The 13,397-nt window shown below is 37.5% G+C and overlaps 2 protein-coding genes across 2 annotated transcripts in view; one reads left to right on the top strand and one right to left on the bottom strand.

Moving 5' to 3' along the window:
- Positions 1 to 5,476, top strand: part of LOC139117130 (transmembrane protein 161B-like) — a 31,142-nt gene extending 25,666 nt beyond the window's left edge. Inside the window, exons 10-11 of the mRNA XM_070679978.1 lie at positions 2,009 to 4,338; positions 4,693 to 5,476. Coding sequence (XP_070536079.1) covers positions 2,009 to 2,286 — 278 coding nt within the window. The 3' untranslated portion in view covers positions 2,287 to 4,338; positions 4,693 to 5,476. The remainder of the gene's footprint in view (positions 1 to 2,008; positions 4,339 to 4,692) is intronic.
- A 2,441-nt stretch (positions 5,477 to 7,917) lies between these two features.
- Positions 7,918 to 13,397, bottom strand: part of LOC139117117 (clumping factor A-like) — a 50,480-nt gene continuing 45,000 nt past the window's right edge. The window contains exons 9-10 of the mRNA XM_070679961.1: positions 11,144 to 11,445; positions 7,918 to 10,058 (exon numbers count right to left, since the gene is read on the bottom strand). Coding sequence (XP_070536062.1) covers positions 9,904 to 10,058; positions 11,144 to 11,445 — 457 coding nt within the window. The 3' untranslated portion in view covers positions 7,918 to 9,903. The remainder of the gene's footprint in view (positions 10,059 to 11,143; positions 11,446 to 13,397) is intronic.

Consider the following 13,397-nt stretch of genomic DNA (forward strand, 5'->3'; position numbering starts at 1 on the left):
CTGAGCAATTTTCTCAAAATGGAGAAAATATTTGTCAACATCCTTTTCTTGGAAAGGGGGAACTAACCTGAAATGCTTAGTGATGTCAAACTTGTCTGAAGGGAAGAATTTTCCTGACTGTCCAAGCTCTAAACGTTTTATTTCTACCTGTAATCGCTGTTCTTCTAATCGCAATTCTTTTTCTCTCTGTCTTTCTTCCATTTCTAATCTTTCCTGCCTTTCTTTTCTTTCTGTCTTTCTTCCATTTGCAATTCTTTTTCTTTCATTTCCTTTTCTAATTCCAATTTCTTAAGCTCCAAATCTGCCTGTATTTCTAATTCTAATTTTTTGAGTTCGAAGGAGGACTCAGGCTCATAATCTTTTAAGGCAGACTCCTCAAAATGGCCAGAATTAACTAAATGTTTTGCAATCTTGAACTGTATTTGCCGCTTGCGCATAGATCTTTTGACATCTACTTTAAGGAAATTTGCCAGTGCTATGAGGTTGTCTTTTCTGAGGGAATTAAATGTGTCCTGATCAAGGTCATCCATAAATTCGTCTGGCTTGAATTCCGCCATGATTAAATTTCGCTGAGTTCACAGTGTAAAGTAGTTTTGAAAAGGTAGGCAAAATGTTGTCAAACGGCTCAAAATATTCATATCCCGGACAAGCCCCCAATTTTGTTACGTGCAGAGAAAACGAACAAAAGGGTGAACTCAGCAGTTAACGTTTAAACAAAATTTATTACAAAAATAAAACTAATTGCTAAGTCAGGGATAGAGTACAAGCTTTAAAATTGTACAGACTACTTATCTCAGCTGGGACGGCAAAGCTCCAGTCTCAGAGTTGTAACAGTCAGTTGGATGAATGAACAGTCCTTGCAGGCTTGAAGCTGCACAAAGTCCACAGTATAAATCCAGCGTTGGCAGTGAAGGTCTTGAAAAGTCTTGAGAATGACTACTGCTGGAGTTTAGTAACACACAAGAGACACAATCCCAAAAGTCTGACTGGAAGCTGTGCACGTCCCTTTTATAAAGGCATATAAGAACAATCTAGAACTTTTATTGACATGCTAATTACTGTTCTAAAATTATCTCCCTTACACAACTAATCAACTTTCCAGAACATTCCAAACATGACTAATTGAATTCAAGGTTGTGAGGTCATCAAGGGCAGTGACCTTGAGAATGTTCTAGACTAATTGAACTCAGGTCATGATGAGTGTGGGGGAAATGACCTACATAACAAACTGTCATTGCTGGAGCAATTTCACCATGTCGATTTCTTCTTCAAAATGTACGCGTTCATATCATGTGCATTACTTTTTTATGTGGCAATCAGCTATCTGCATATGCAAATAATATATGCAAATGTATTCAAATGACATATTCAAATGACATATGCAAATGACTAGCTGTCCTGTTTATTAAAGTGAACAGAGTAGGTTTCTCTCCCCAAACAGTCCAGTTTCAAAATTACTCTATCATTACAATGAATAAACAGCCTCAAAAAGTATATGTATCTAGAAAGATTTCCACTGAACACATGTGAAAAACACATTTTCAATGGAATACTGTATATTCAACTTGGACTTTTGATTCTTCCAAAGCAAAAAGTGCCAAACTGAATGGTATTCCATTTTCAATGGAATGTATTGAGTTTTGTGCTTTCTATGTAGCCTTTTTAATATTGTATGATCTTATTTTTAGCATACATATAAAATCTGCGAAATTAATCAGATAATTTTATGTGTGGACACAGTTTTTATTTTTCTGTTGTACTTCTAAAAGAATTATTGTCAGTGTTCAGCAGATATAGGTGATTACATTATCCTTTCATCAACACCAACCACAATCATGTATTCATAGAGTGAGAGATATATCTTATTGTAACCAACAATTCCCACTCTAATCTGTGACTTTCTGATTCAACAAGCCGTTGTCATAGAGATAAAGTTCTGCAAATCTTGACATGTTTGAACTTTTCACTGTGTATGTAGTCATTGATGATAATTCTGTTTTCTTTACAGGCGGTTATAATACAGGAATATTTAATGAATTTTATTCTGAAGAAAATACAGTTTCATCATCAAAAGCGTCTTCGGCGTCAGATCTGCCTTCCAATGAAACCAGCGAGGCCATCGCAGCGGCAACCAAAGAGTTCACCCTGGCATTTAGTTCCCTCAGGAATATTTTTACTCCAGTATTTTATCGCGGCGTCTTCTCATTCTTCTGCTGGTGGCTGTGCCTTTCATGGTTTCTGACCAGTGTCTTTGGCATAGTCTATTATTCCTATTTCACTACTTAACCCCTCATATACCTATAACTACAGTCTGACTCTATGTATTTGCCATATTAGGTCTTTGTATATCAGCAAGAGGATGTCTATGAAAGGACGCTGTTCCTGCTTCACAGCCTGACACCCCTATATACCTCTAAACTGTAGTCTAGCTCTACAGTTTCCATAGGCCATATTGGACCCACACATAAGAGTAAGGGGTGCTCATGTCCATGAAAGGATGTTTCTGTTCACTTTCACCAGAGGGGGATGGGGGGGGGAGTGATCAACCAGCCTTCCCTCCAATTCTATCTTTCCCCCGATTTTCAGAGTCTGAAATCCATTCAAAGAAATTAAAGTGAGGGTCTGTAGGTTCAAAGATGTTGGTGAATGCTTCAAAGCCTATCAGCTGTTCACAGACTTTGTATAATACTCAATGACATTTGAAATGCAACACTGAGTCTGGCACAGCTTATCCAATTCAAATTGAATCCCGGCCAGGGCATTGTATCAGGGTAGCTTTGCAATAATAGCACTTTTGTATACAGGTTAATATGCGTTTCAAACAGCCTAACTGAGATGTCATCGAGGACAAATAATGTTTTCACACTAATTGACTCTGAGTCATTTGATCAATCTGTTTATGTCTGACATATGACTTCCCGTGAAGTCTTGCATAAAACCTGAAAAGCTGAAAAAATTCTTAAATGATATATTTTATTGAGTGTGGAGAATTTTCTCCATTTCTGAAAAGCCAATTTAGAATCCACAACAGCAGATATTTAAATTACTGTATGGTAAGGGATATCTGTTTGTTAACAACTCTAGGTAATAGATTGTTAAGTTAGGCCAAAATATATAGGAAAGAGTTTTGATTCTGATCCTCACGGGTGTCAGTCTGGACTAGCTGCATAAGCCTTTACATTTGCTTAAAAAAATGAAGTTTGAGAAATTACAGTGTGATTTGTATGACTTAAATATTCATATGTGTAGGATCACATATCTATACCATACAGTTCTTCAAAGTATTACCTTGTGTTGTTATCTTCCAACACATCAGAATCACTGTTGCATGTAAAGATTCCTGTTTTGTTGTTTTTAGTGCAGGTAGTTGGATCTTGTTTGCTCAAAAAAATAATCATCACTTCATCCATCACTGTTATGATAGACCGAGGATGAGAAATATTCCCCAGCATTTTTTTAACCTCAGATCCAAACAAATACCTGATGAAATGTGTGAGTGTGCATAATTAGAATAACCTTGCCAGGAGTCTTTGATGCCAAATTTAGAAAATCATGTGTTTTTCTTGATGGCCAGTATTTGTACCATAATGTTCAAATTTGCGAATGTTTTTAAGTGAATATCAAACAGATAAATGACACTGCTGTTGCATCAACAAATGTTCTGCAGAATTTGTAGTGTTCTGGTGAACTTAGTTGAAAGGTCATAGGGCATAGTTCACATACAGTTTACTTTGGCTTATTTGTGTGTATCCCTGTTACACTGATGGCAACATCATATATTCGAAAACAGAAGTGATTCAATGTGTGAAAATATCTGAAAAAGAGTACTAATATAGATAAATGATTTTAGTGAATATAGTGCAAGGATGATAATATACAGAGGTTTTTAACAACTTACATATTACATATCAACTTTCTGACAGAATTTCTGAAGTGTCATCTTTCCAGTTTAAGGTAGTATGCACCTCGATTGTGAAAGGGTTAAACTTTTGCTCAAACTTTCCTTAATGAAATGTTCGACCATTCTTTTATCAAAAGCAGGAATAAAAATCAGGGGTCACCATGCAAAATTTGGTAATAGACAAACTACCACAAATTTTCTGATATTTGAAATTCAAGATGGCTGCCATCCATGTGTTAATTCTATTGGAAAAAATCGATTTTTAGACTTTCGAAAAAACTAAGACGGTGAAAACTTTTCTTTCACCAAGAGCTTTTAAATGAACCCCCACAAGAGGTACATGTAGATCAGAAGAGAATTGATGAAATTTGAAAGCCTGAATTTCTCTCTCTGAGGCACATTCTACCTTAACACAGTGTATCTCTTACAGTCTTAAGGTAGAACGCACCTCGGGGACAGAAATTCGGGCCTTCAAATTTTATCAATTTTCTTCTGACCTACCACTTGTGGGGGCTCATTTTGAAGCTCTCAGCAAAAAAAAAGTTTTCATGGTCTTAGTTTTTCGAAAATCGAAAATTTTATTTTTTCCCATAGAGATAACACAGGAAGGCGACCATTTTGGATTTCATATATCAAAAAATCACAAGTTATTTGTCTCTCTAGTACCAAAGTTTGCACGGTGACCCCTGATTTTTATTCTTGATTTGGTAAGAGAATGGTTGAAAGTTTCACTGAGGAAAGTTTGAGCAAAAGTTTAAGTCTTTCACTTTCGAGGTGCATATTACCTTAAGTTCTGAGCATTGTTGTCAAACATCATATAGTTTCTCCAGCTCTAAACTTTCAGCCCATTGCTAGAATCCAGTAATATCCACAGATTCAGCCATGTACTTCCAGATTTTGAATCAGAGTATATGAATCTTGATGCGAATTCATTTTAAAGGGCCAGTCATACTAACTTTTTAATGATTTTTTCACTATTTTTGTTTTTAATGTCAGCCATAATTTCTTGTCCTACTCCCCAAAGAATGCTGATATACACAGTATTCAGCTTGTCAACTCAGCCTATATGTCTGTAAACTGCATTGTTATTGTTGACAAATGAATTCTGGTCCAGACAAAAATTCAATGTAAACAATAACAGTGCATTTTACACATGTAAACACTATGTTGAGAACCGGAATAGTGTGTTTCAACATTCTTTTTGGAGTAGATAAGAACTTGCAATTGATATACAAAATAAAAATAATGAAAAAAATCATCAAAAGTTAGCATTAAAGATCACAGTGCTGTTTCCATAAAATTTAATCATTGCATAAGGTAAAGACACATTGTATCCCATAACCTTGAACTTGATTTTGATGATGATGGTTCATGGATTTTTTATCAATTTCCTTACTACCTGTTTTGCCAAAACAAATTTATTAATCCGAGTAGAGAAAGAAACTTCATTTGTTACAGCGTAGACCCTGGAGAACTAGGGTCTGTGGGTAAAGTAGATTTTTGTAGAACAGCTCAGAGAGAATATTGATATCACATTTTGTGTATTTGTTTTCTGTAAATAAAAAAATGAAAATACTTTTTTGTCATTGCATTATGTATAGTCATTCTCTAAATATGAAAGGTCTTTTTGGCAGTATGATTTTTCAAAAGCATTCTAGAATTTGAATGCAGGAATAGTTAGTTGACCTTAATCACTTGAGAATGGAAGCACAAAGCTAACTTCTATATATTCATAAAAAGGTGTTTTAAGAAGATTGATTGGTAGGGTTGAACAAACGAACATGCTACATGGAGGCATAGGATTGTCATCAAGCAATTGGTATTATGTTGCTGGCCATCTTCTATGATGATTCCGGCAGTATTCTGTTCCGAGATGGATTAGACATGCCTGCCAATGGTCACATCACTGGAATTCTCATCTTTATGACCAGAGTTATAGTATCCTTCAAAAGAAGTTCATCATGAAAAGATACATTTGTTTTTAGCTACTATAGACTATAGTCTGTAGAAGCTATTGGGATGAGTATCCGTCAGGCGTCTGTCATCAGTCTGTATGTATGTATGTATGTATGTCCGTTTGTGAGGATGTCCGTCCACTCAAATATATTGAGAACCCCAGTACTTACAGACGTGATATTTGATGTGTAGATGTAAAATATGATTATGACAAACTCATTTTTTTACATTGATGAAAATATGCTAATAAGCTAAAAAAAAGCCGTTGTTGAAAAAATTCTTCATAACTGCTGGTCAGATAGCTTTGATATTTGGTATACAGGTCCCTAAGGATGACCTAAGTTAGATTTGTTCAAATTGTGATGAAATATGCAAATTTGTATTTTAGGTCAAAAATGTTTTTTTTCACAAAAATCATTTGTCTTATAGCTTTGATATTTAGGTTACAGCTAAATAGGGGATTATCAAAATGTGATGTATTTGTTACAGTTTTGTATTTTTTGGGCAATTTTTGCCATTTTTGGTTAAAATTGTTTTTCATCAAAAACTACTTATCTGATAGCTTTGATATTTGGTATGCAGCTTCATAGAGATGATCAAAATGTGATATATTGAAATTGTGATGAAATCTTCAATTTTGTATTTTGAGGCAGTTTTTGCCATTTTTGGCTAAAAAATTTATTTATCAAAAAGTACTTGTCTGATAGCCTTGATATTTGGTATACAGGTTCCTACAGATTAACTTAATGTGATGTATAGAAATTGTGATGAAATCTGCAGTTTTGTATTTTTAGGGCAATTTTTGCCATTGTCTGTAATAACTCTTGTTTCTCAAAGTTGTTCATCTGATAGCTTTGATACTTGGTATACAGGTTCCTAAGGTTTATCTTAATGTGATATATCGAAATTATGATGAAATCTTCAATTTTGTATTTTTGCAGCTTATTTTGCCATTTTTGGTCAGGCCATCCTGAAATGAGTTATCAAAGACATCCACCTTCATCAACATGTGTCACAAATAGTTATTATCTACATAACACAGCAGAGCTCTATTTGCATCGGCTGTTAGGTCGCTTGTTTCTTAAAAAACTGCCGGTCAGACAGCTTTGATATGTGGTATAAAGGTCTTCTAGGATGACCTTAGTGAGATAATTTCATTCAGTCACGAAATACTTAATTTTGTATCCATGTCTATAGTAGCTTCAGGGACATTGGCCCTATGCAGCCTATCGTTATGTTTGTTTTCAGTTTCTTCACTCACATAATTTATTTTGTCTTACCATGGCAATATTCAGATAATTACTGAATTATGTTGCTTCTTTCAGCATCTCGTAAATTGAAATTTTCATCCCGATGTTTGTGACTGTCGAAGACCAAACCTTTGACAACGTTCCAGCCAAATTAACCTCCCCGAAGTTCAAGGAAATTAACACATTCCCTGAATTCAGTAGAACACCGATGGACTCTGTAGCCTCGGCTCATTTCCGTTGACATAGTAACACGTAGAAGCGGCAGAAAATGTTATAATATTGCCATGTTCTCGAAACAGTCACTTGGCTCCTAAACAACCCTCCGAGAAACATCCGCTGATTCAACGGATTTGTTGACGATTTTTGATCAAAATATAAGTTGTGTATCTGAAATACTTGGCAGTACTCGAAGTTTGTCGTGACATCAATTAAATACATTTTTGAATAGGAAATCGGTGCCGAAACCGTTTAATGATGTTCCAAACACACACTTTCGCCAAAAGCATATACCATTAGAGAGCTAGTGGAAAATGACAGTGCCTCTGATATCAGGGCGAAAGAATGCATGTTTGGCATTCCGCAAAGCATATTTCCTACCTGACAACACTTCCGACGCGTCGGTAGCAACGTCAGCGAACATTGTATCAATTTCTGTCCAATGATAATGTCGATCGAAAACTGCTCCCTTGTCCACGTTCCACTATCATCGCCAACATTATGTATATCACATCCACGCCATAGTATGCAACTGCTTGATTTGGTCGCCAAACACACTCTCATTGCACACAAGACCGATCATGATTTCCAGCATTTGTTAAAAAACACAAGGTTTATTACTGAATTAAAAACGACGGTACAATCCCTAATACTCCCTAAATTCACATCGAAGTACAAGTGTGCATGCAAAAAGTGTTTTTGTACAGGTAAAAGGGTCAAGAGACTAAGCTCACTAGAGTGATCGAACATCACTGGAGAGGAAGTTGTGGATTTGTCAGCTTGTAACCATGGGAACAGGTTGCCATGGCATCAGCTTTTCATAGAAAAAAGAGACGGCATATCTATCTACATATGTATCATATTTAAATAGGTAGGTACTTTATGTGTTTTGTATTATTGCATGAAGAATAATGATCGGGAACGAGAAAGTTTATTGAGGAGGGAAAAAGTATTTGACAACTGTAGCTGATCACTTGCAAGATATCTACGACAAGCTAACGTAACAGGCTTCGACAAGGTGTCACGCTCAGAGTTATTGAGATATTTACTTCTTGACATTCATTCAAGAGTATGCTTTCCCCAAAGGCGTTTGGTTTTGTTGATTTTAAAAACGAGACTGCTCCTTCCTGTAAACATGGCCTAAGTGGTGAAACCCCTTGCAGGTTCGCCCGTGAAATATGCCATCACTTCTTCAACACCCTGTATTTGTTTAGTTGGTTGACTGTTGGTGGTGGGTCCCCCCTCGCCCCTCCGTAAGAAAACGGACCTTCCGCATTGAGAGAGCGTTCATCCCGAATTGACTTGGACACAGCGGGGGCGAAGTCAGCCGTTCTGGATTCTATAGCCAAACACGTTGAGCTATTCATTCAAACACTGTCTCGAGCACTTGTGACGTGTATTGATGTACAGATACATTCTGGCTTTCTTAAACAGTATATTTTTCAACGTATTTTTTCAGATTCAGATTCAGAAGGAAGAGTGTGTCCTTCATTTCCATAGTCGGAATGTTGCTGTGAAAATTGGTCCCTTAATCGCAGTTGACTGGCGATGCGAAAACACAGAACTGCCGTACTGGGTAGCTCCTCGACGAATACAAAATTTTATGAATTCTTGGAACTCTACGAGGACAAGTCTAGGGGCGTTTTTAAGTTGTGGTTTGAAAACCTGCAGTAAGCAAACAGACCTATCTCAACTTTGATCTGTCCACGAGAAAACAACACAGCCCGTGTATGATGACAAATTTAACGACATGTCAAATTGTACTTTAAAGAAAAGCAACTAAAAGGCAAACTGTCCAAGTCTCATCATGCGGTCTACATCACCCAAAGTTTAGTATTTTCCCACAGTGAGCTATGGGATCTATTCTTCATAGCTGAACCAAACGCATGATCAAACCATCAGCAATTGCATGAATTCATATCGCAAGGGCACACTCTTCCTTGGGCCAGAAAATTTCAATATTAACACACATTAATATGAACACACAAATCTAATAAGTAACAGATATATTGGGTTAAAAAAGACTTGGAATGTTCTGAAACACGATTCAATAATTGATACAGCTTGTCTAATAGATAGTTTACACGTTTTTGGTCCCTTCCCTCCACTGCATAGACTGATCGCATCCTTTACACGATAACATATACAAATCTTCTTCGCTCGTAAGAAATCAATATTGCCAAAGAAAACTTATTTTTTTCATATTTATAACTCAACACATGTAAATACGATCCAGCTGCATGTTGAGTATGACTTGTAATACTATTTATCTCTCCACGAAAATATCAAATCTACGCTAACCAAACATTTTCAATTTGATGAAGCGGTAATGAGTTTGCCTATGTGAAACATTCTAATAATGGCAGTGGATGTCTACTTAGTAATGTCCGGACCAACAGGTTACACATATGACAAGTTGTTTGCATAATGTAAGACGGCGCATCTGGTGAACAGCCAATAAAATTTCATTTTTTTTCAAACTATGCAAATAACTTGTTTATGCGCTTTCTAGGCGCGTGTACAGGGTTGACTGTGTTGATAGATTTAGCATCGCCGGATTGTGTGTGTGTGGTGTCGGCTTTAAGCCGCAGCCGCCGCGTTTTCTTCGAGTTCATCTTTCAAGACGTCTTTGTACTTGATTGGCAGTTTCTGGAGCTCCATCACGGGATCACTCTCGGAGTACGCACCCTTCAACACCTCGTTTTCCATGCCGGAAGCCAATCTCGATTTCGAACCTGGAAATGAAGTAAGCCAACAGTTTCATTACCAGCGCACACTCGAATATAACGCAAGCAGAAATTGATAGGCCAATCGCGTGAGATTATCTCGAACCACTTATCCTGCGACCAAGGCTCGGGTCAAAAGTTAATTTATTACCTTAAACTGTGCTATTTAATGACACTTATCAGGCGTGTTCTGATTTATTTTGCTAAGATTGGGCTGCTTAATCGCTTCAATAAGGTATTGATTACCCAATATGTGAGATATATTATATGCTCAGAAAAACAATCTCTAACATCTCCAGCGTATCTTCAAAGCACATGGAAAATCATTGACTCAAACATATTGAGAGAAAAAAAATGATGTTGTCATGGCTTTTTATAGCTTGGGACTTGCAAATATAAAAGACGTCGCCTTCGAGAGCGAGGACTGCACAAATGCAGAAAGCCACTGTCTGTGCTGCTCTTTGTTTCTTTATTCAAGAAACGTGTATTGGCGAGAGGAAAAACGTAAAAAAAGAAACGCCGTCTGCTAGAGCGTGATGCACGGAATATAAATGGCTTTTTTTTTTGGCCCTTCTCCGTTGATGGTCTCATTTGTATTCAGGAACCGGCACCAGCCTGGCTGAATTGATCGAGTTTAAATCCTGGCATTAGGGAAGCTGTGTTATAGGTTCAGAGGCTGGAATTACGCACTGAGAGTCTCCCTCCGTTTTTTTAGGAGCTCTCGGCGTACATGTTGCGAGGCCGTGCCGGAACTATAAAGTAAGGCGGTAACGTACTACACAGGAGAGTAGAGCAGTTTATCTGTATTGAAGTGGGTCAGACACGGCATATTTCATGTTTCTTCAAAAAGTATTAATAATTTTGATATGTGGGAAATGGTTTGACTTTAGACCGACTGATTTATGTTGGTATCGTCTTCGCTTAGAGTATAGAAAGACAGCAACAAGGGTCCCTATATCTATATCTAGACTAGATCGCAAGGTAGCGAGTTAATGTCAAAGAAGGCCAGCCTGAATATGCTTTAGATTTTATTTCTGTGTCAATGGACATTAAAATTTTACAGTGTGCAACATTTCACTGACTGATGCACATACCGGCCTGTTTTCCTGCATCCATGAGATGGACCATGGCAAGTTCCTTCGCCAAGGCATCGTTAGCGTCTTTGGAATCTTCACCCTCGTCTTCGTCAACGTCGTCATCGTTGCCGACGTCCTCATCTGAACTTTCGTCGTCCTCATTTGATTCATCCTCGTTCTCAGCGGCATCATCACCATCATCGTCTGCTTCCTCCTCGTCCTCGTCCTCGTCCGACGATGCCTTGCTGGAGTCATCGTTCACGTCGGATTTATCGCCTTTCACGTCTCCTTCCTCCTTGTCTAAGGCTTTCTCGCCGGATCTGTCGGCAGCAGGGCATAAAAGCAAAGAAATTAGATTACAAAGCCGAGCGGATGAACGAATCGAGCCAATGTCAGCACACGGCGGATGTCTTGAATCCTGCATTGAGTCTGTCTGGCGTCGTATTGCTTCAACCTTTAACTTCAAACAAAGGCAGGATTTCTACCTGCAGTCAAGATAAAATAACAAAGAGGAGAAAATACCGACACTCTTACAGAACCCGAGACACGCAAAATCTAATGCAGAAAAAATCCGTAATTCGTATTCATTGACCTTTTTTCCACAGGGTCTATCGCGTATGATTATACACGATTCACTTTCTTGTTGAGGTAGCAGGCTTTGTAGCAGGCATATCGAATTCTCTGATTGTGTGCAACATGCCAGTGACTACAATCATTAATGAAGTTCAACTTGAGCTCCATTCGCTATAACTTGTGATTGATTCCCATAGAGGGAGTTATGTGTATTTCAATAGAGTTCAAATACTTGTGTCGACAGGGCTAATACCTATATTTCAACATACTCTCACTCTGACAGCAGGTATTGTACCAGTTTTACTGCCGAAGGGCCCTGGAAATAACATTATCAGTTTGACGCTTATTAAAGGACTCGTTAATTTGATTTCTTGGTTTGAATTAACGGAGCATGAGCCTATGTTTACGTATCTTAAAGTTGTTGTGAAAAACGCACATGTAGTCTTTGCGACAGAGACAGATTTTCCTGCATTTCCATCGACTCTCTGAAATTGTCAAAGTGTTTGGACTGATAATCTCGTAATACTTAGGAAACATCGGTCGGTTTCGAGAAAGAAACAAAAGAAGAGAATTCAATAAAAATGATGTTTGGGGTACTTTGTAATGGGGTTTGACGTTTTTGAAGCTTAAGCTAGACGCAAGAGATCGAGGAGAACTCATTTTGAATTTGAATTGGTCAAGTTAATCATCAGAATACAGAGGAAATGCCGGCGTCGAGATCTGTATTGATTTTGTCAAAAGCACATCTCAACTCGTGACTTGATGTATGTCACCGCGACTCTAAAGAAAAACTCGCATGTTTATCTACACTCCATGCCATGATTCGTTATCCCTCTCGCTGCGATGCCTCTCTAAATCTCCAGATTTTATGTCATCTGTCGAATATCACAGGTGCTTTCTAAATGTTTGTCCAATTAAGCAAATACAAAAGGTCGCCGTAGTGTCACGAGAGCCGAGGATCGCATGTGACATTTTTTCCCAACGGTGCCGTTTCCACGTCTATCTGTCCGGGCATTCTGCGTCACTGCATCGAACGTTAGCGATGCTGTTCAAAATCCGTCCCCGGCGACTGATGGCCTCTCTGAAAATCGATGGCTTTTCGTTCATTGCGCATTGCAATTTTGTCATTCAAAAAGCAGTGAAGTGTAAAGACTGGGTAAGACGTTGCAACCGATGAAAATATAACATCGTTCGAATCAAGAGAGAGAGAAAAAACAGTTAGGTGACTTTAATTTTCCCGATCGCAAAACATTTCAGGTCAATTGACAAAGATAATACGCGATTTGATACAGAAAATTTTTGAGTTTTTTTCTTGAAATTTCCTCAAGGAAACTTAAAACTATCCTCTTTTAAACACGATTGGAACTAGTTTGGGATAACTTGATAGCGAACTAATGTCGGTTTAATCTGCAAATTTAAGCTCACTTGCTTTAAATAATTTTAAAGAATGCGCTTGTTTTTATGAGTAATTTGTATTATTGCAACATTCAGCTGTAGGGCACCTAACACTTTTGAGAAATTTGAAAAATATAAAGATCCAATTCTCCCAAATTAGTTCCAATCGTGTTTTAATGAAATCAAGAATAACTAATCGGAAGTCATCCTGCACAGTTCGAGATTTGAAACACATCAACTAAAATTTACCGAAATTTGAAATTCAGAACGATTTAGCCTTTACTCAATAGGAAATATCAAATTT

The sequence above is a fragment of the Ptychodera flava genome, chromosome 18 (assembly GCF_041260155.1).
Source record: "Ptychodera flava strain L36383 chromosome 18, AS_Pfla_20210202, whole genome shotgun sequence".
Taxonomy (NCBI): domain Eukaryota; kingdom Metazoa; phylum Hemichordata; class Enteropneusta; family Ptychoderidae; genus Ptychodera; species Ptychodera flava.